At 45.2% G+C, this 20,957-nt stretch overlaps 1 protein-coding gene across 1 annotated transcript in view; it reads right to left on the bottom strand.

The window, feature by feature from the left end:
* The window catches only part of CACNA1H (calcium voltage-gated channel subunit alpha1 H), a 255,626-nt gene that overhangs the window by 52,969 nt on the left and 181,700 nt on the right, over nt 1–20,957 (bottom strand). Inside the window, exons 10-11 of the mRNA XM_050906346.1 lie at nt 1,374–1,525; nt 159–344 (exon numbers count right to left, since the gene is read on the bottom strand). Of these exons, the coding sequence (XP_050762303.1) occupies nt 159–344; nt 1,374–1,525 (338 nt within the window). The remainder of the gene's footprint in view (nt 1–158; nt 345–1,373; nt 1,526–20,957) is intronic.

Below are 20,957 nucleotides of genomic sequence, written 5' to 3'. Positions count from 1 at the left end.
TGAGACCGAAAAGAGGTAGTCTGTTGAGTGTCTGCTTTTCAGTCTATTGTGAGCACTTCTATCATATAGGCAGCCTAGCAAATGCAGTGTAATTCTAATCTACATATTACTTAAGCAAGCTGAACAATTAACTGAAGAAGAGCTGCAGCCTCTGGTACCTGAAGATAAAGATGAAGAGCATGAGCAACATGCAGAAGGTGGCTACATTGTCCATCGTCTTCATCAGAACCACCAGCTGGCGACGGAGGGCGGGCATGAAACGCACCAGTTTCAGCACCCGGAGCAGCCGAAAAGTTCGTAGCACAGAGAGGCCTCCGTCCGACTGGCCGATGATCTCCCAGACGCTGCAGGAACACCAGAATAACAACCATAAACAGCAGTACTGTACTGTGAAAGCCCTGAGCAGGCTTGTTTCTTACAGGATATCACACCATTTAAGCCCTAAAGGGGTAGTTTATTTGCCTGCTACTTTCTTGCTTCTGAAAAACACCTTCATTTCCCAGTTGTGCGGACACACACGCTCATGCACAACCTATATCCTTTATAGCTGGTTTCTTGATTCTTTAATTCCCTTGCTTTATGTGGCTTTTCACAACACAGCATGTCTCCTGCTAGTCTGCATCACTACAATCAATCACAAGCCTAGCCACAAAATGCGGATCACAATTTTGTACCAAGCTAATATCCAGAGGGATTTACATTTGTTGGGGTGGGTTGGTTTGATCAGGCCACGGACTGGCCTTTGTTCTGGGCCTCTATTGCTCCTCACTTCTCTGAATCAAAGGGATGGGCCAACTGAAGTCAAGAGCACTATCCTGGTTTACATCTTCTGTGTCTCCCTTGACTTCTCTGCCCCAAATTACTGATCGAGAGGTGAACAGAACTGCTCGAAAGAATCCCAGCACAGAGAGGTGCTGCACAAGCTTCTCACCCACATGCTGTGACATCCCCAGTTTAGGCTGGGATAGTGTTTCCCTGGGAGAAGACAGCAGAACAGTGCTCTCTCTCACCCTCCTGCTCGCTGTATTCCAGCCTGAGTTATGTGTTACTTCGGGAGAGGGAGGGCACACTGCTGGGACATGGACACTCACAGTACTCCTTTCCCAGGACCAGCCATTCTGCACTTCAGTGGAAAATTGACCACAGTGCCAGATGTGTGGCGTAAATAGACTTTGTTCTCCATCTGCCAGGTCCATTTACTTTGGACAGCCCTTCTAATGACAGGAATCTAAAAGGCCAGCATAATTATAGCACATCATAGCCAGCGAGCTCTGGATTAACACATGCCACGTCATTCCTGTTCCCCATCCCACTCCCCAACTGGTATGAGCCCTCGGCAGAAAAGCCACAGTGGAGAAAGAACTGGCAGTGACCTGATGACAACTATGATCCCGTCAAAGATGTTGTACGGGTTCTTGATGTAGCCGAAGAGGCCAAAGGCAAGGAGTTTCAGGAGCATCTCCAGGGCAAACATGCTTGTGAAGACGATGTTACTGATCTCCAAGGCGTTGGTCAACTCGTCCGGCTATGGGGCAAAAAAGCAACATGGTCAAACAGATGCACAGAGGAAATGGCTAAAGGCTAGTATGTTCCTCCCGCTCTGGGATTTGTGCTAATGGTGCACAAATGCTACATCTTCCCGTGTTCCTTCTGGAGAGCCATGGAGGCAGATAAGTGTCTGAGGGGAACAGCAGACAAGCCTCATGGACAGTCCCTGTGAGTCTTACTGGAACCACAGAATCCCAGCCCATTTCTGGAGCAGTTGTAGAACAACTGCGCCCAATACATGGGCCCAAAAAACTAAAGCGATGCAAAGGAGAGGGCTTGTTCACTGTTGCAAGATACTATTATCCAGATGAATGGCTAGTATGGCTTGTAAGGCTTCTATTTGGACTTGCATTGGTCAGGCTGCTTTTATTGCACTAACCCCAGCAGAGCTTTATGGATACTGCTATATCCAAAGCAGGACCATTGTCAATACAGCATAGCTCTATTCATATACAAACAAAGCACTTTTCTTGCAGACATCTCTTAAAAGAATTAGGAAAATAGATACCAGTGAAAGTCAGTAGGATCAATAGTTTTATCTCCCTTGAGATATTTATCTCCCTTTGGAAATTGTCCCCCCAAACCCCAAGACAATTTTTCCTTCTGAAGTCCCGGTTAGTAATGTACAGCAGATTTTGTTAAAATGACAGCAGTATGGCCCTGAGTGTCAGAATTCCGTCCAGGATCAGTGTGGGTTTCTCTGAGTGTACAAGGCTGCACGCAGCTTAAATCCAAGAACTGATTTTTCCATTCCCCTCCTCTGTCACCAGCACCAAATTACCTTGGGCTACAATCTTGCTTTTCAGACAGAGCCTTAGATGATCCTTTCCTGGGAAGCACAGCAATGCCTGCCCAGCACCCAGGCTCCAAAACGTGGCACAGCCGGGACAAATACAAAAGGTGGGATGGGGTTCACTCACTTACTGGGGCTACTCCCTCAAACAGCACCAGGCTCTGCAATGCGCATTTCTAATGCTCAAGGCCTGTTCCTTTGCAAAAGAAAATGAGACTTTTTCATTTCCTCAGTGTAATAATATTGTTTAGAAAAAGGTGTTATTTTCATATCTGACTCATCTCCTGACTGATAATAGCTTCCTTTATTCCCCATCCATCATTAGACACTATGTTAAAAGTTGGCAGTTTCTTGGGGACGTTGTTGCATTATTTGAGGCTCCGAAGGGAGAAGACCATTGTAATACTGTGGCACAGCCACATTTAACTCCACACCCTGCAAACTGAATCCTTGGCAATTGAAGGAGAGGGTGAAAGAGTTAACTCGAACGCAGGAAGAGCCCACACGTCCCCTACTATAGGCAGCAACAGTCTGTGGGCTGCTAATGAACCATCATTCATAGGCTAAATTACTTTATGCAATAGACTGTCTTTTGCTCAACCATTTATGCAGGAGAAAGAGCACTAAGAGCCTCAGTCCTTATGATTATAATCCATATACACTAATTACTAAGGGACACCAGGGGAAGGACTGTGCAATTTTCAGTTCTTTAGTCTCTAGCAAGGGGTGGCCCAGATGGCTGCACAGTGCACCTGAACAGCACGATCACCAGGCTGCCCTCCTCACACCTTCCTTGCTGCAGGGATGGCGATTCCCTCCTCAACATCAATCATCGTTCGCCCGTACTATTCCCCACCCCGATGATGCCAAAACAACCTGGGCAGAGGACTTGCCTTTGCAATGAAAGCACAGCTGAAAGAAAAGGGCTGCTCTAGGATGGCATCTAACCAGCTCCCCAGCAGACTGAGCCTGAAATAGCCCCGCAGGCTCCCAGGCGCCTGTCCTGCTGTAAGCCACAGTGATGATGGGACACCATGCTCGCAGCGTCCTCAAGCTATTTGTCAGGAGCAGCGCATGGCTGGCATGTTCAGTCTCCCCTCAGCCGGGGTTATACAAGGGCATTCTTAACAAGAAGCAAAATAACTCGCTAAATTCTTGCATCCCTCCAGGCAGCAGACTGAGGGCTCCTTGGGACAGGGTGTTCACGGCAGGCCAAGGATGGCTTGTTAGTGTGTGGAGGCTGGGAAATTAATGACACAACCACCAGCAAGGAAGCTGCAGCTTGGGCAGCTTTGAAGGGACAGGGTTGTTCTGTGGCACTTTCTGCTGGGAAACATAGAGAACCTGCCCATTGCTACCTACAGTACCTTGTAGTCTGCAATACAGCAGCAGTCTCATCCGCTAAAGATGATTCTAAAAAGAATTTGTAAGTTGTTATTCTCTAAAATCCCATGTTTTCTAAGCCAACCCCAAGATTTTTCTGTGGCCTCTTGAGCACATGGCATTGCAACCAGTTAATCTGCTGATATGATTGCTTGAATTGATTTGCCAATTTCCTTCGACAATTTGGTGCCCTTATTGCTTACTCTCCAGCGCCCTGACTTTTGCTTCATATACAAATTCAGAAAGTGCAGGAGAAAAGCTGCAGCGATCTCTCAGGGGAGGGGAGGGAGGGCACAAGGAAGAGGGAAAGGAGAGGACAAGGAGGTGGCCCAGATGAGATCATCAATAGCCATGGTAAGGAGCTGATCCAGCAGATCAAGATGACGGGAGGATGCCTGGGCAAGGTTGATGGACGGCAGGCTGACAGTGCAAAGCCAATCGTGCTTCAGACAAGGGATCTTCATCATCCTTTAGTGATCATATTTGGTGTGAGGCAGAACGAATTCAATGACAAGGACTGCTGTAACGTGAGACATTTGGAGCGCAATCCTGCAGTGACACGGAGGCAGGACCCACTGGGCAAAGACAAGGATGGATAGCCCTGCATGCTGGCTAAGCTGCTGATGTAAGCTTTTGTATTATTAGAGTGGAAGCTGAACAGCAGATGAGCCAAGCATCCAGTGATACAGCCTTCAAATGTAATTACCTTCTTTCAACACCAACTGGAGCCTAGAAAACAGCCTGCCATAGATATTTTTATGGCTTATGAAATGGTTTGTTGCTTAGAGCACAATTCATTTCCCACTTCTCTCACTCCCTGATGAGCAAAGATCTAGGAGGAGGGTCAAGGAAGAGACACTTGAAAGCCAAGATGGATTTGGCCATTCCCCTGGAGTCAGCCACTAGGAGACACTGTTGTTTTGTTCAAATTTAAGCCAACCCCAGAGCAGGAATTTTTCCAGGAGCCTTTTTCTCTGGGAAAAACAAAAATGTTGATTTGCTGAAAACAAAACTTTTTATGGCAAGGATTATTTTTGTCAAACTTCCTGGCTGGAAGAAAATGAAGTTGCAACAAAGCTTTAAAATTGCTGCAATGTCTTGTTTTGACCTTCTCAGAAAAGGAAATTTCAGGCTTTTTGCTTGAGATGTGGTTGTGTCACAAAATGCAACTTCCTTTCTAGCAAGGAATGGTTAACAAAGGTTGGCATCAAAACAATGCACTTCCAACAGGGTAGTTCTAAAGTGGTATTTTTTGCTTTTTGCCAAATACTTTGTAAACCTTAACAACTCCGACAGAAGGAAACTACTTCCTCACCGTAGGGCTCCAACCTGTATCAGTGAAAACTTCCTTTTTCGAGGCACAGTGAGAGAGCATGACCGCTCATCAGCTTTGGATATCTCCACATCTTTTGCTGCTGCAATGATTGACCTTTACATTGGTCCAGGTTTTCAGAGACAGGACAGGCCAAATGGAGCATGGCCAAATGGCAATCAAGTGGCATTGCAAACGGCTACAAAAAACGCTCAGGGATCCCCACAACGGATGCAATGCAGGAGATGGTGGGCAATGCTGTCACGCTGGTACAAGGGTCCACAGTGCTAGATGTGGAGGCTGGAATGGAACTGCCTTGCTGGAGACAGAGAGCAAAAACAAGCACAGAGTGGTTTAACCCACAAGTCCCACTGGCAGGTCCCAGGCAATGTTCAAAAAAGGTTCAGATCTGAGAACAAATTTTATAGATTTCAGATTCAAATGAATCCTCACACTTTGGCTGCAGAAGTAAGTTTGCCACTGTTCAAGAGAAGGGCAGAAACTGTATCGGATCAATTTATAAGATTTCAGCATCCTTGAATATGAGTTTAAAGTAACAGTTAGCCTCGATTCCAGGCAAAACATGTCCCAGGAAAGCACAACCACCTCTGCTCACTTTGAAGGCCATATTTATGCTGCGGAATATTTCAGTGATTCAAAACCATGTTTTTATTAGGGACAAACCTCAAATGTTTCAGCAGTTCATTCCGAGTTCAGATAAACGGACAAAAAATCCTTTTCTAAATAGTTTGGGTCTGAAAACCTCGGAAGACTAGTCTCTTTCTGAGAATCTGATACTTCTGGTTTTAGCAAGATGCAGCACAACCCCAGAGCCTTCCTGGAATCAGGAGAAATTCAATAAAAGAGAAACCCATAATGGTCAAATTATTGATGACCCCTACAAGCAGGGGATGAAGAACAGGAGTAGGACTTCGCAGCCTTAGATTCTCTTTGTGCAACTGAATTACTGCAGTTCTTCAAGGAAGTCACTCTCTCTTTGTGCCTTTCTTTTTCTTCTCGCCTGTCTTCTACCTTGTCTCTTGTGATTGCTGCATCCACAACCACCTATTTTACACAGCTTAGGTTCAATCACCAGCAGGATGGCACCATGCCTTGGCTGGGGCACCTTTTTGCTCTGATACTGAGTAGAAATAATCATACCTGCATCACACTGGAGAAAAGGGCTGTTAGACACCTGGTCCCTCCTGCTGAACGAACAGGGAAGGAAGTTTCCAGAGTAAAAGATGTGCTTTGCTTCAGAAATCTCCCCCAAGCCCAAAGCAGCCGTTCGACTCCCCCTGAACAGGGAGAGCTGAGGCTGGCAGAGACGCAGAGGAGTGGTAAAAAAATCCAGAACATTTAGTCTCATAAACATCCTTTGCACTTGTGTTGTTTTTTCTCTAGTCCTGGGCCTAAAGCTGTCAATGGGATTTTGGGCACTTGTTTATGTTCGCTTTTCTGCTTTATATTTTTAAGTTCTGTCTGCAGAGACTCTGACCAGGAAGAGGAGACATAATGAACTGTCAATTTGCGCTTTGCTTCCGGACACTCCGTATTTTCTCTCTTCACCCCATTTTTGAGAGATTGTACTTTTCCAATTGTCAGTTATTCCATTGCAACAGATTTCACCTGTCTGCAGTCTCTGGCATCATCCCCATTTCACAGAATTAAAAACCAAAGGGAATGCATGAGAGAGGCAGGGAGCAGGGGAGAAGGCATTCAGGCTAATTACAATGAGGTGGAAGAGGGAGGGGAAAATCCAAAACACACAACTTTTTAGATTAATAAACCCAAACCATAGCAATTAGTGCAATACTGGATAACCCACGCAGCACTAACCAACTTTACTTTTTAGTATGTTCATAGGGTGCAAGGGCATTTGCGAGCTGTGCCCAAGGACTAAAGGAGGGACTGCTCCAGTAACAGTGATGCACAGAACAACACCCAGAAGGAACAGGTCTAGCTTCAAGGACTTATTCTCCCTCCAACACTTATGCACAGCTCACTCCTCCTTCCAAATACAAGCTCCTGCCTTCCAGAGGCCAGGCAGTGGTGTCAGCTGTGGCTCTGCCTGATCTATGGTAATGGGGTGCGACGGCTCTGCTCCAACTCTGTTGAAAGGAAACCTAATTATGGGGATTTTAAGATCCACTTCACACAGTGAGCCATAGGCAGGGTCAGGATGGGAACTCAAGAATTTCTACTTTTCCACTGAAGGCTTTTCCAAGTGGCATCTACATGCTGCACAGATACACAGGTGATACCAGGTACACCCGCAACCTCAGTCACGATGTCACCAGCTGCAAAAAGGCGACAGGCCCAAAAAACCATGCAAAGGGATACCAACTGCAGTGCAATTCTCCTCCTCTCACAGTGGAGGGGGGGAGATGGTGCCTCTTGGCACCTCAGCCTCATGCTTCACCTTTTCATCTCGTGACGGGCATCTGTGCCCACTCATCCCAGAGGAGAACCAAGACAGCGCAACCAGCCACTCTCCAGGGTCCATCCCCGCCATGAGATCTGCAAGGCGGAAGGAAGCCCTTTGCATCTGCAGTGCACATCAACTGCAGAGCATGGAGCTATACTTGAGCCAGCTTTTCCTCTATGGAGGGAGAGTAAAGCCTGCTTGCTTTAGTCACTGAGCCATACAGCCTCCTACATAACTAATCTGTTTAACTGATGGATTACTGGGCTCCATATTACAATTGTAGGGTTTACGTGCCACTGTGAAAGCAATCGCGAGATGAAAGTCAGTTTTCTGGGACAGATTAAAGCGATCGTTTGGGAGGGATTAGACTTTTTTAATAAGAAATATTGTTCAAAAATTGTGGAAAATAGCTTAAATGAGTTTGAAGCACTGACACCACAGGAGGGGAGCAAATCAATGAAATTGCTAAAGAGAGCTCAAACCTACAAAATATTCCTCTAACTTTTTCTAAAAAACTAGAACATGTACAGAATGTGTGTCTAATACTAATATTACAGGCAGACTCCCACTGTGCTAGGCAGTGAGCATCAGTCTGCAACCCTGGACCCGTATGCTTTCTGAATATGGGATGAAGGGTTGGATAAAACATTGCATGGGACTGTCGGAGGCTGGGTTTAACCCACCGAGGAACTGCAGAGACCTCTAACCCACACCCTGTCTCCTTTCTTTCCTCTCCTTGGAGATGGCTGATTTATCCCAGTCCTCACGGCACCCAGCAGTCCCCTCCTCCCCATGCACCACAGCTCACCTGCATCCAAGTGATCCCCAGCATCCCCAAATCTTTGCACTCTTACAAGCTCAAGCTTTGTATCTGAAACCCTCAGCTGTGTTTCTTGCACGCTCACTCCTTTGAAAACTTATATCAAACACCAACTTCTTGCCCATATCCTCCTCCTATGGCAAATTCAACTAACGAGGAGCCTTGGTCTCCTCAGGTAGGCTCTGCTCATGGGTCAGGAGCTATAATTAACAGTCACATCACAGGCATTTTGCTACAGAGCAAATTTTGGCCAAAGGACACGAAGACATCGGCAGCACTTGCCTTCCTGGGCACAAGGTCAGACCCCTCTGAAGTCAGCCCAGCAACCAGACATGGCATGGGACAGGCCCAAGCTGAAGTTTCTAAATGCTTCATGGAGCGTATTGGAGAATCTGTCACCTCGAGCACCCCTGAAGCTATTAATTATTTATCCTGTCCAAAACAATGTAATCAGTCATTCAGCATGAGAGCGGATGCTCTACGTGCTGGTATCTGGGGTCTGGTCTCTTCCCTCAGTCACAGCAGGTATTTATCACCCAGGCAGAGGAACTCTATCTTGCCTCCTCCAAACACCTCCCACTCCACACATCTGGGACAAGAACAGCCTGAATATCCCTGCAGATTTACACTGGGATGCAGAAATGATGCAGTTAGAGGGGCCTGCCTGTCCCTCCCCAAGCTTTCGCCCAGCCCGTGCGGAGGCTGAGCACTGGTGACCGCCTTACTGAAAATAATGGCGTGTGCCTGAAACCACAGCAAATGAGCAGCTCAGGGCACTACAGGCAGACAGCGAATTTCGCACCTGAATAAGAGCAAGAGTGTTTAGGCCCATGTGCTTCGGGACTGTCTGCAGGCTCTATCAAAAGGCAGCCCTGGCTGGGCTGGGATGTGGAACACGCTTCGCATACCAGTAATGAAATGTAAGCGTGTAGTGTGGCTTAACTGTAATAATAAACACAAACATCCCCTGGCCCAGAAACGGGTGAAGGAGGGAAGCTGCGACTTCTCACAAGCAGGGACTCAATACTGCAGCAATTATATGCAGAAGAGACAAGGCTGCCCTACGCTCTGCAAGCTGTATGCTTGGTCTTATTTACAGCTATTTCGTTCTAATGCCTCTGAAGCACTTTGGGAAAAAGTCCTCTTTGAGGGAGTTTAAAGAGCCAGAAGCTCGCAGCCGAAGCAGAGTGCCATCAGGGAATGTAAGTGACATCTCAGAAGACTGCTAGCAAACGTGAAGGCTACATTTTGACCTTTATTTTTCTCCCCTTTTTTTGCTTGTCAAAGACCAAACGGAATAATTTTGATATTTCTAAGGTAAGTAAACAAACAACCAAACCAACCAAACAAAAAATCCCCAAGCAATTTAAGACCTGGCTTCTTTCCTCCTCTGCATTCCCTGCCCTTAAAAAAAGTATGAAGAATAATGCAAGTGGGCCTTTCAATTTCTGCATTTGAAAATATTTCCTTTGTAAACCATTTTGCTGTAGTTTATTTACTACAACATAGGACTCTTACTGTCTTAAAATCAACTTCAAACCAGTTCAGTCAATCTAGACTATGGTTCAAACCACAGAAATTGTCTCGCCTTCATATGATATAACTTCTCTTACTAGGAAAAATGGTTCGGATGGTGCTTTCCCATGCACATGGGCACAGTGAAAGTTATTTATGCTCTCTGGCCTTGGACGGGGACCAGGGACTTGAACCAGGATGCCCCAGCTCCTAGAGGACTGCCCTGGTCACCAAGATGTTCGTTATTCTGAGGTGCTTTCCGCCCTGCGTTTGACAGCCAGACACCACAACCTCTCAGAACCAAAAGCCCTTCTCAGGAAGGGTTTAGCTGTCATTAATGTCTCTACTAAAAGCTGTGACTTCAATGAGTTCGTGCTTTCTGATGAAAAAAATGTTCTGCTGAGAGATTTCCAAAAGGGCTCTACTTAAAAGTAGGCTGGAAACAGAAGGAAAGGGAGATCCTCCTCCTCATGCCTACTGATGAATGTTCACTCTCTGGCTTTGGAATTAAAAATGGAGAATTTATTCTCTCCGTCACCTCTACTCGCAGGTTTTATGCCTTCCTCTAAATGGGATCCTTCATGTGGAGCGATAACAGTTTAATTGAAGATAGCCAATAGTAATTTTTCCTCCTTTCAATTGACCTACTTGATCTCCTAATGCTCTATGGAATTGCTTTTACCTCTCTGCTCTGTGGCATGAAAGTCACTGCTAATAATTACTTACCCAACTGCATTTGGCCAGCCAAATGCAAAATGTGCAGCTCCGTTCTGGAGCTGCACATAGGGCAATCAGTGGAGGAATGGAGCAAGCTGCATACAAGCGTGATGTACTCCGGCATTAAAAAAAAAATGCCGTTAGAGTTAAAGTTATCCAGCAATGACCATATACCAAAGTCATATACGCTCTGGGATTTTTGTGTGAATCCTTCAAGTTCACTTGGTATTGACGCCTGGCTGGGAGTGTTTTCTACAAAAGAAACCTTGGCTGCCACACTTCCATCTCTTGCAACAAGAGCTACAGATCAGAGAATTTGTTCTCTGGGATAATCAACTCCACTGTAGCTTCCTTAGGAAGCTTCCCAGGCAGAAGGTCCCACATGGCACAACATATTTGCAGTATTACTTTCCCACTTCTCAGTTTCATTCAGCAAAATGCAATTTCATTTCAAGTGGCATAAACGCCAAGCTGGATTAGATCAATTGCTATCTTCTCCACCCTCAGGAGGAAAGGACCTGGGCAATCTGAAACACTATCAGCAGTAGCATACAAAACTAAAGCTACTATTCTTGAAAAATAGGCCAATCAGCTGGATTATATCTTGATGGAGGATCACTTGGTCTGACAGATGGCTGAAAAAATAAGCCTTAGAATGAAAAAAACCCCAAACACTATAAAATAATCCTCCAAACAAGGCCAGAAGTGCTCAGGTTTAGTTATTAAACAAGAAGTCACAGGAGGAAGGAGCCAACTCTCCAGATAACAACCAAGGATGAATGCCTCCAGCAATACACCAAGAGCACTGTAATAGCTCACCTGGGGAGAGATGCTCGAGTGCGGACTCTGCGAACTGGTCATCCCTGCCAGTACTAATACACTGATTAGTTTCCTTGAAAAAGAAGAAAAACAGAAATATGGCTGAACTGAGGACAGTGAATGACTAATCATTCCTCCAGTGCTGGGCGCAAGCGAGGAAGCGCCTGTTCAGACTGAGCTTGGTGCTAAGGGGAGCCACGATCACCCCTTTACTCTCAGCAATGCTGTGACTGGAACATCGTTCAGGAGTACGCAGGACAGCATGTGTCCCACAGCGCATCAGGAGATGCCTTTGGCAACTTCCCAATGTTTCAGAAATGGACCTGTTACTTGTACCCCTTCCCTCTTAAGCAGCTGTTAAATATGAGCAGGCTTCTCTCTATGAGCAGACTGCCATCCCACCCCACATGGGCTTAGTTCCTTTGAGAGCCTCTGGCGAAAATCCAAGGAAATTATACAGACTGAATCATTCCCATCCGTATGCTGGTGGAGTCCTTCAAAGAACCAGCAGATCTGTGAGGCGTGACATCTCTTAGCAAGGCCTGTGTTGACTCTCATCCAATATATTTGGCTTATCCCTCACCATAAAAAAATTACACTCACACAAGGAATTATATTCACACAATTCTTGCCCATTGCAAAACTTTTTGTTCTTGACCACTATCTGTGCTGAAATCAACAACAAATGGTCAAAAATCATCAGCCTAATGCCTGAAATCAGCTCTGCTTTGCTGGCTAATCACAAAGCATGCATTTAAAAAAAAAAAAAAAGCATCATTCATACTGATTTATTTTCTTTTTCTTTTTTTTATATTTAGGCTGAAAATATCTTGTATTCCATACTATTAACTAGAAAGAAGAGCTAGAGTCTACCTTTTCCTTTTAGATGTAAACCGAGTCGCAAGGTTTCAAGAGCGGGAGAATTTAAGAAAACACATACAATATTGTGAGACGTGCTAGAAAAGGATAGACACAAAGAACATGGAAATATGCTACAGCCCCTTTCAGACAAAAATGAACACAGAGGCCCTGCCTCAAGGAGTCTGCACAAGAAATGAAGGTTAATTGTTGATTTTATTTGCTAAAATCTTGCAGTCAAACTACAATTGCGTATCTCTGTGCACAGAAATTACAGGATGCCCATCACAGGTGGCTCTGGCCACATCCATTAAAGGTGGCAGGAGCATGAACATCGAGAGAATAAAGAACCGTTTCCACACTCTTTGATTGTACTGCAAGAGGCACCTTTAGCAATGATTATATGATCTTTATCCACATCCAAGCAACAGGCTTGCTCTCTGATAACAGAGATCAAAGGCCTTCGGGTTGTCATTAGGAGGCAAATTCAATAGAATTTGTTTACTTCACCCAACCTAATGGCACTGGAAATATTTAATAAAAAAATGGACACACTCTATTACTGCCAAGATGATTCAGAAGGGGCCACTTAAAACTATTTTGTCAAACCATTACTCATCCTTTGCTAATAGACCTTTATGGAGAGTCCCTTTGAAAAATGTGCATTTGTGATGTGCAGGCTGTGTACTGGTATTAGGAGATGAGGCACATCAAGAAAACATGATAGAGGACTGCTGATGGGAAGAACAAGATGGGGAATATGTTTAGTCTATATCTGACAAAGACCTTGACTTAGTCATCTTTTAAGCCCAAGGAGAGGAAGCTGAAGTGGCCTGATGGGGAAATAAGTTCAAGGAGAGGATAATTCTTCAGAAAAATTTAAGCAATCTGCTGTAATTGACCTCTGAGTGCTAAGTGGAAGAAGGAAAGATGGAAGAAGATTAGGAGGGCTTTTCTGAGGTTCAAGGATCTTGGGGTGGAAGAAGAAAACAAAAATGTTGGGTGGACCTCAGGAGAAAATTTGGTGGTGTATCTTACAGAACAGCGGGGTGTTGTCTACTTGAGCCTTCATTCTTGGGTCACCAAGGGAAGGTTCAGTGTCTGCAACGAGATGCCAAATGTCAGGACTCCCAAGCTCTTTTCCCAACTCCTAGACTAATGCCTAGTCTCTCATGTGGTCCTAAATGTATCAGACATTTGGGCACAGGCAGTTCTTTATGGGCTTCTCTTTGGGATGTGCAGAGACTTTCATTAACCAAAGATGTTCACCTTCTGGCGTTGTCTTAAAAGATATGAAACCACTTACAACCCTGATATAGGAAGAGTTGATCCTGCCTTAGAGCAAGAAGATGGACTAGGTGAGTTGAGCTCTATCTACTGTGATTTTTGTGACACTGGACCAAAAAGATCCCTTGGGTTCTTAGGATCCAAGTCACTGCTAGGATGGGTAGCTACATCTTAGCACTTTTTTCATAAGCTGATGAAGCTCAGGGACATCCTGTGGGGACAACACAGCTGGGGGAACCTCCAGCCCTTTTGTCCTCCAAGACAGGATCGCACTTGGTACAGACTCAGTTTTGATACAGTTTCTCTGCAGCTTCCAGAAACACTCATGAAGAGCTTAAGATTCAAAAGCTTCATCAGCATGGAAATGATTATCTGCAAATCCACATCTGTAATACAGGCAGCAACTCCTCTCTGCTCTGCATCAAAGATAGACCAGGAGCCAGGAGAACAAATTCAGGGGAAATCCACCTTTCCTCCCCTCTAGCAAACCTAAAGCAATGCAAGCAATTGTTACAAGCTTATTTTTGTCCCTGAGAACACAATGCTGTGAACAGCCCAGGGTCCTCTAGCCTGCAGCCAAAGCAGGCAAATGGGAACTTCAGAGCTGCCACGCTGTTCTTGCAAGTGAATTATTGATACATTCTTCTTAGCCATGAGCATCAGACTAAAGTGGCAATTAAAACCATCCACAATGATCAAAAAGAAAAAGCAAAGACAAAAAGGTATAAAACCAGAGTCTGTATTTGCCAGCAGCCTGCAGCATGTGCTATTACGACTGGCAAGGAAGACTTCTGGGTCCTGATCCTTCAAGTGTGTCTTCGATAACAGCCGGCATCAGAGCAGGTGAACAGTGGTGAGCAACACACCACCACCATTTCTGCTGGAGACAAGGGAATGAGCCGCTCCCGGGAGCTCATTGCCCCATTTTAGCTTTTGAGTGTGCGCAATACAGGCATTCAAACTCAGAAATTTAAAAATATCAACTACAATCACCGTCATCCCTCTTGCTCCCTGAGACAACAGCAATTTGTTTTGCTAAGGCAAGAAAGGACAAAAAAGGTCAGAAAGGAACTACAAGACAGAGCTGCGCTTCAGCATAGTCGCATCACTTGGACGTTGCACAAAGTGAAAGCTTGGAATTACTGAATATGAGCACAAAGCAGCAGGAGAGCTCAGCAACTCTTGTTCCTCCTCACATCAGCTCTTTGTATCTTACAGACAGCTATTGGATTTTCATCTGGCAGAATTCCTCGATTTCAGTGGAACCACCACTGATTTTGGAGATGGCCCAGTGCTTCCACATTTTCACCTTCTTGACAAAAAAACACAATGAAATGAAATTATATTAAACCACCACCAATATTCAGAGATGACCAAGGAACAACATTCACAGAAAATAACTGTGCTGGGTTTGCAATGTGTTTCTCTTGTAATATTTATTTCTAATATTGGGGGAAGAACACAAAAATCTGGAAAACAGGACTTAAAAATGAGGAGGTGACTTTCCGTTACATTTTTCTCATTCCTTTTGCATGAAATATGCCTCACCCCCAAGCAAGCCCTGGATTTGCAGGATGTTGCTATTGTTATGGGAACAAAATCATTAAAAAAAAAAAGTTTAGTCATTCTGATTTTATATAATGAAATAAAATCACTGCTAAAATAATGAAATTCAATTATATCGGCCCTAATAACAGTAGTACCAAGTAAAATTATTGTAATTCACTACTACTACGAGGCTGCAGTGCCAAGCTGCAGAAGATGTAGGACTGCTGAACACCTGAGAGTAGAGACTCTCTCCCCAAGCTGGTGGAGTGGATATATTTGGTTTTGGAGGTTGTTAGTTCAGCCTTGGTGCATTGGGCAAAGGGGACTATTATGCTAACACTAATTACACTGCTAATGGCAACAATAATAACATCTCTCAAATCATCAGCACTGATGCTGTGAACGCCAAAGCGACGCAATTATGCGCTGCTGTCATTTCAAGGGGAGCTGCGAGGCAGAGAAAAGCAAAGGTAAAAGAGGCAGCACACACCACCTGATTTATCATCCTGCAGCAATTTCTCTACAGAAGATGCCTGGTTCAGGTAAAGGGCCAGGTAGCCCTTTCCCTTCTTCCTCCTACATGACACCAGGCTGTGCCTGGCCCTCATAGCTCTGTGCAGGCCATGCTATCCTCTGTGCTGCCTTGCCAGGATGCTCCCATCCTGATCCCATGCCATGTGCAGGAAGCATGTCAGGAGAAACCCTCCAGGCAGAGGAGATGACCTCTGGCTCGCTGCACTGCCTGCTCCCCCACGACAGCACTGGGGCAGCGCCTGACCGCTCCGCAGCCCTACTGAATTGCATGGCTCTGCCAACCTGCTGCCCACATCATGCATTCACCTGGGGAAAATCTGTCAGACAGTGACAGCTCAAACAAACAAAAAACCAAGACAAACAAACAAACAAAAAAGGATTTCATTTGCAACCTTCCTCCATGCCACATTCAAGTTTTCCTCCTGGCAGCTTTTCACATCCCTGCCATGGCTCTGACTAGCAGAAGTGATGCTTCTCCTGCAGCAAGAGCCACGAGGAACCAGGCACACAGGAAGGGCTGCTCCAACCAGACCTCACGGCTACGCCAGCGGCACCAAGGCTTTGATCCTGCTCCCTGCCCTGGGAACAGGGCCAACCACCCCCTGCTGAAGAGGCAACCCCAAGAATAAGCCAAACTGATCCATATCCTCCAAACAGCTATGTCAGTTCTCCTATGAAACAGGCAACACAAGATTTTATTTGTAGAGAGTGGGAGTGAAAGAGAATTTAGACGCAATCTCCAGCATAGTGGCTTTAATAAACTAGTAAAGCTAAAACAACCATGTGCAAACAGTGAGCCCTTGAGAAAGCAACTGCGCTGGCAAATGTTTTTCTGCCCTAAAGGAAATCCTCCTCATGGGTTTCCAAAACAGATAGATCATGGTGAAAGCTGTCAAATTATTTTATTTCTTAGTCCCCAAATGTGTTGAGGGGTGGGATACACAGTGGATCTCAAGCAATTATTTGCTAAACGTCCGGACTTGCTCAAATGCTCTTGCTTGAGAAGGTGGCGAGTGTTTCCATGGCAATGAGCTATTGCCGTGGTGACCGTGGACCTGAACTGGTGCTGCTAAACCACTGTGACCTTTGGACATCTGAGCACAGCAAGGAGTTTCCTCCTTTGCTGTCTAATGATAGGTTTTTTATTTCTGAGTTCATCCCCATCTAAAAGTTGCCTTAGGTGGTTGTGCTAGAGACAGAGAAGCACAAATTACTACAGAGAAGCATCCTCTGTTCACGCCTGCCTCTCTGCTACCCGATCCAGAATTCACTTTTCTATCAGTCAGGTGCAAACCAACCCTATGTCCAATACCAGCTACTCCTGAGCAGTGCTGAGCCTTTATCTATAAAGTAGAAAATTAAGCAGAGGAGGGACAGGACTTCATTAGCCCAGTCATTAAAAGTACATTAATCTATATGCATTTAAACCTTTTAAGAGAGGTCAAACTGAGAGGCAGTTGTGTTAACAAGGTGAAGAAGTGAGCTTCCACATAAAAAAGCAGCTTTGCATATAAACAGGTATCCTCCTAGGCAAGAAATTTACCTAGATTTCTGTGGAAGAGTAAAAAAATGTATCTGTGTCTCTCTCCAAACAATCTTCAGATAAACTTTGTGCTATCATAAAAGCCTTATCCTGGGCTCATATAGCAGAAAATTGTTGCATCTTTGCCTTTGAGAACTTCTGCTGCTTTTCTTCCCAACTTTATCGTTGAAACACACGCTCCTTCCAAGCGACTGGCAGTCTGAAACCTGATCGAACTGAACCATTACATTAGTTTCTTTTTAAATTTGCACAAACCCTGCCACTCTGCAACTCCAAAGTGGTTTCTATGGAGATGCTAAAAAAATGCAACGGCACCTTCTGAGTGCTGAAGTCGGCATGGCAAAAACTTGGGTGAGCAGCAAATGCTGGGTGAGAGGAGTGTGAGGAGTGAATTAGAGATCCAGAATACGACTGCTTACTCAGAGCCGCAGATAATGGGGGTAAGTTACCGCTTTGGCTGACAGGCGTTAACCAACCTGACACGCTGCATTGAGTATCATGCAGAGTTTAATTAACTTCAGGCAATAGGGCATTAATACAGGAGAGGACAGCCTGCCCGATTTCCTTACGGCATGAACGTGATAGGGAGAGGGAGGGATGTGAGCATTTGCAAGGCAGAAGCGATCCTCATGCATTAAGAGGTTTCTCAGAAGAGCACTGGAGCTGCATTTGGCTGCCTCTCAGAGCAGCTCTATCTCCTTAATCTGCAAAACTGGGCAGAGGAGTCCAAATCTTGCAACTTCCTACACAGTCTATTTTAGAGTCTTAGAAACAAAAACAACATACAACAGGAAGGATGCGATTACTAGAAATATGTCTGAACTCTCCCACACCCCAGCCCCATCAATCTTGATGGCTTCACCATTTGCATCATTAAGACAGAGCTTTCACATCCCATCCCATCCGTACGGTCCTGCTGGATCAGAGCTCTGGTCTGCACTGGTGTTGCACCCATGCTAGGTCCCACTTTGGCTCCGCTCTGCTTTTCCAGGCACAGAGTCAGACACAGAAAGGCCCATGGGCATGGCTGAAACATCAGGTCTGGTGTTGACACAACTACCTTGAGCCACACAGAGCCCAAACCTGCATGCCAGTGACCCTAGAGAGACACAGCCATGAGCCCTAAGGCTCTAACAAGACCTTCTATACCAAGTACACTATTCCCAAGTATATTTGATACTTTTCAGACCAAAGTCCTGTTTAAACAAAGGCCAAAAGCTATTTTGTCTTATTTAAGCAAATCTCCATTAAAATCAACCAGCCAGGACTTCAAACTTCAGACTGTGCACACACAGGAGTAAGGAAGCACAAAGAAACAGTGCAAATGTGGCGGGGGGGACTGAACAGCACGGCGTGCCCTCACCCTTTAGAAGAGAGGCAGAGTATCTCTTCCTTCAGCCACGGTAATCGGGACATCTGTTTTTAAGAGAGCACACAATAAATGGTATGGAGCATTGTCTACCTCCTGGTGAGTGGTCACCCCTGGGATTTGAACATATGGCTGCATCAAGTCTGGCTAGTGCCAACCTGATTCTTAAACTATTAAACCATCCCCTCAGGCTCTGTATCCTGTACTTTCTGTGTATATTGTACAAGGGAAAAGAATTTGATTTGGGGTTTTGAGAATTTCAAACAACGATATACAATTAGAAAAGTATTTGCTTCAGATGATGATAAATAACCCTGGACTGGAGAACCTCAGAAAATACCTGTTCTTCACTCCAGTGTGATGACACAAAGTCTTCCGCAGTGCTGTTTTACATGCTTTCCTGACAGCCCAAACTTGTTAACCTTCATTTCACTGCATGTTTTCAGGGGAATGACAGCTGCAGCCGTAAATACAGCATTGAGATTTCATGCTATAGTTAAAAAATCAAATATGAAGGAAACCCTCTGCTATTACACACCGACTAGCAAGGGGGGAAAAAGGAGTGGGAGGAAACCATAGCATTAAATCATTGCTGAAATACAAAAGGACTTCTGCAAGCTCAGGTAGGAAACATCTGCTCCACTGTTAGCTGCAGGGTCAGTATCTGTCTGTTGGTCTCAGCCTGCCTGTCCATCACTCACTCACAGGTTAAATTTAGTCTCAGGAACAGGGAGAATCTGTGCCTGAGAAAGGAAGGAGCAGAGGCATGTCCTCAGCCATCAAACTCCCCACACTACAGCAAGGGAGTGATTCCTGCTACTTTGGGGTGTATCTGTGTATGCTGGTACTCTGGCACCAGGAAGGAAGTGATGTAAGTAACATAATTCCAGCCTGAATCTTAGGAGATCCCAGTGGCACCCGAAAGAGGGGACACAGCTAGGGAAAGAAGAGTGGGAAACAAGAAGAGGAACAGGAATGCTCTTTTGGATATCTTTGAAAAGTGTTTTGGTGGGTTATGTTGTCCTCAGAGGAAGTGGGGAGCTGTCCCCCAACTCACCTCTGGCTCTAAGGGCTTTCAGAGGCATTCACAGCTCCAAATAGTCCTCAGCATAAACTGGGATTTCTGGCATTTAATCCCCCTGCACTTCCATGCTCTGCAGTTCAGTCCCTTGTACTTTGGCACACGTATCAGCTGATACCTGCCAGCACTCCAACGTACCATATTAGTAGTTCTGCTTTAAAGACATTCAAGATGCTGATCTCTTTATTTTGGCAGCTTCAAGAGACCTTAGCACAAGTGAGAGATCTTCTGCAATATGGCCCCCATAACACAGCCATTTGCAAGGAGATAATTGCCCGGCAACCCATGCTGCTTTCAGACTCTCTGGCTGAAACTAATTTACACAAATGACTTTAAACAGTTTGCACTCCCAGGCAGCAGTGACCGGGGACAAACAATGCTGACAGGGTTGATGTTTTGCCTCTGAACCCTTCACGAACAAAAGGAAAACTCTGATTCTCTCCCATATCGAGCAGCTCCCTGTGGTTTGATTTATTTCCTCTTATTGATTGGATTTGGGGCAGGTTGGAGCTGTAAAGTTTCTGCCTAAACTCTGGATAGCTCTGAGAGCAAGGCACACTGGGGAACACAGAGCCAGGGCTTTGTTCCCCTGGTCCCATCACCAAGCTCCAGGTAGAGCTCTAGGAGCAGCCAGCACATTCTGGCTTCATAAACCACCTCAATCCAAACTAATTTTAAAGCATAGACAAGTCCATGTATAGTCATGCCGAGAGTCAGAGAACTACAGGATCCGTCTGTCTGCAGCAAAGTCAATTCCCTTTGGAGTATATAAAATAAATAAAACACTTCTCTTTCTGCTGCTTTCTCCAGGGGCACTATAGTAAAAAGCTTTGGATTTGTCTGTGCATGGGACAAGGACAGGACAGGGAGAGAGGAAGTATTAATTTGTACAGGCATCAGGCAGGAGAGAAAACTCCTGAGAAATGCCTTCACTGGGAGAAAGAAGTCAAGTGGTCTTCCTGCCCCATCCTCCTCGGTGGCAGACTCCCTGCTCTAGCAAGCTTTACCACTGATGCTACAAGGCCTGTGCACAGAGTGTTTTTCCCAAATTGGGAGTCAGGCTGTCTTTAAGGCTGTAAACCAGACTGAACAAACAAAAATAGAGCTTTAAAAGAATGCATGCAGGCATGCCAAATCTCCCTCATTTTTGAGTAAGTCTCACTCCTTTCAGATGCAGCTTTCTCCCCCACCTCTCAAAACCATTTATAAAAAAGCATCCTGATCTTGTAACAAAAGATCCAGAAGGAGGTTTCAAGGAGACATTTCAAGCTTCATTCATAATTCTGGAAAATCTCACTGTCCCAGCTGGAGAACCCTGGTTAAAACCTGAGGAAAATTCATGACTCAGGTTGATAGCAGCAGTAAACATAGCTGTTGATTTCCTTGCAGTGATGGTTCTTCT

This window comes from Gymnogyps californianus, chromosome 15, assembly GCF_018139145.2.
Source record: "Gymnogyps californianus isolate 813 chromosome 15, ASM1813914v2, whole genome shotgun sequence".
Classification (NCBI taxonomy): domain Eukaryota; kingdom Metazoa; phylum Chordata; class Aves; order Accipitriformes; family Cathartidae; genus Gymnogyps; species Gymnogyps californianus.
The sequence above is the reverse complement of the archived record's forward strand: the minus strand, read 5'-3'. Positions and strand labels throughout refer to the sequence as shown.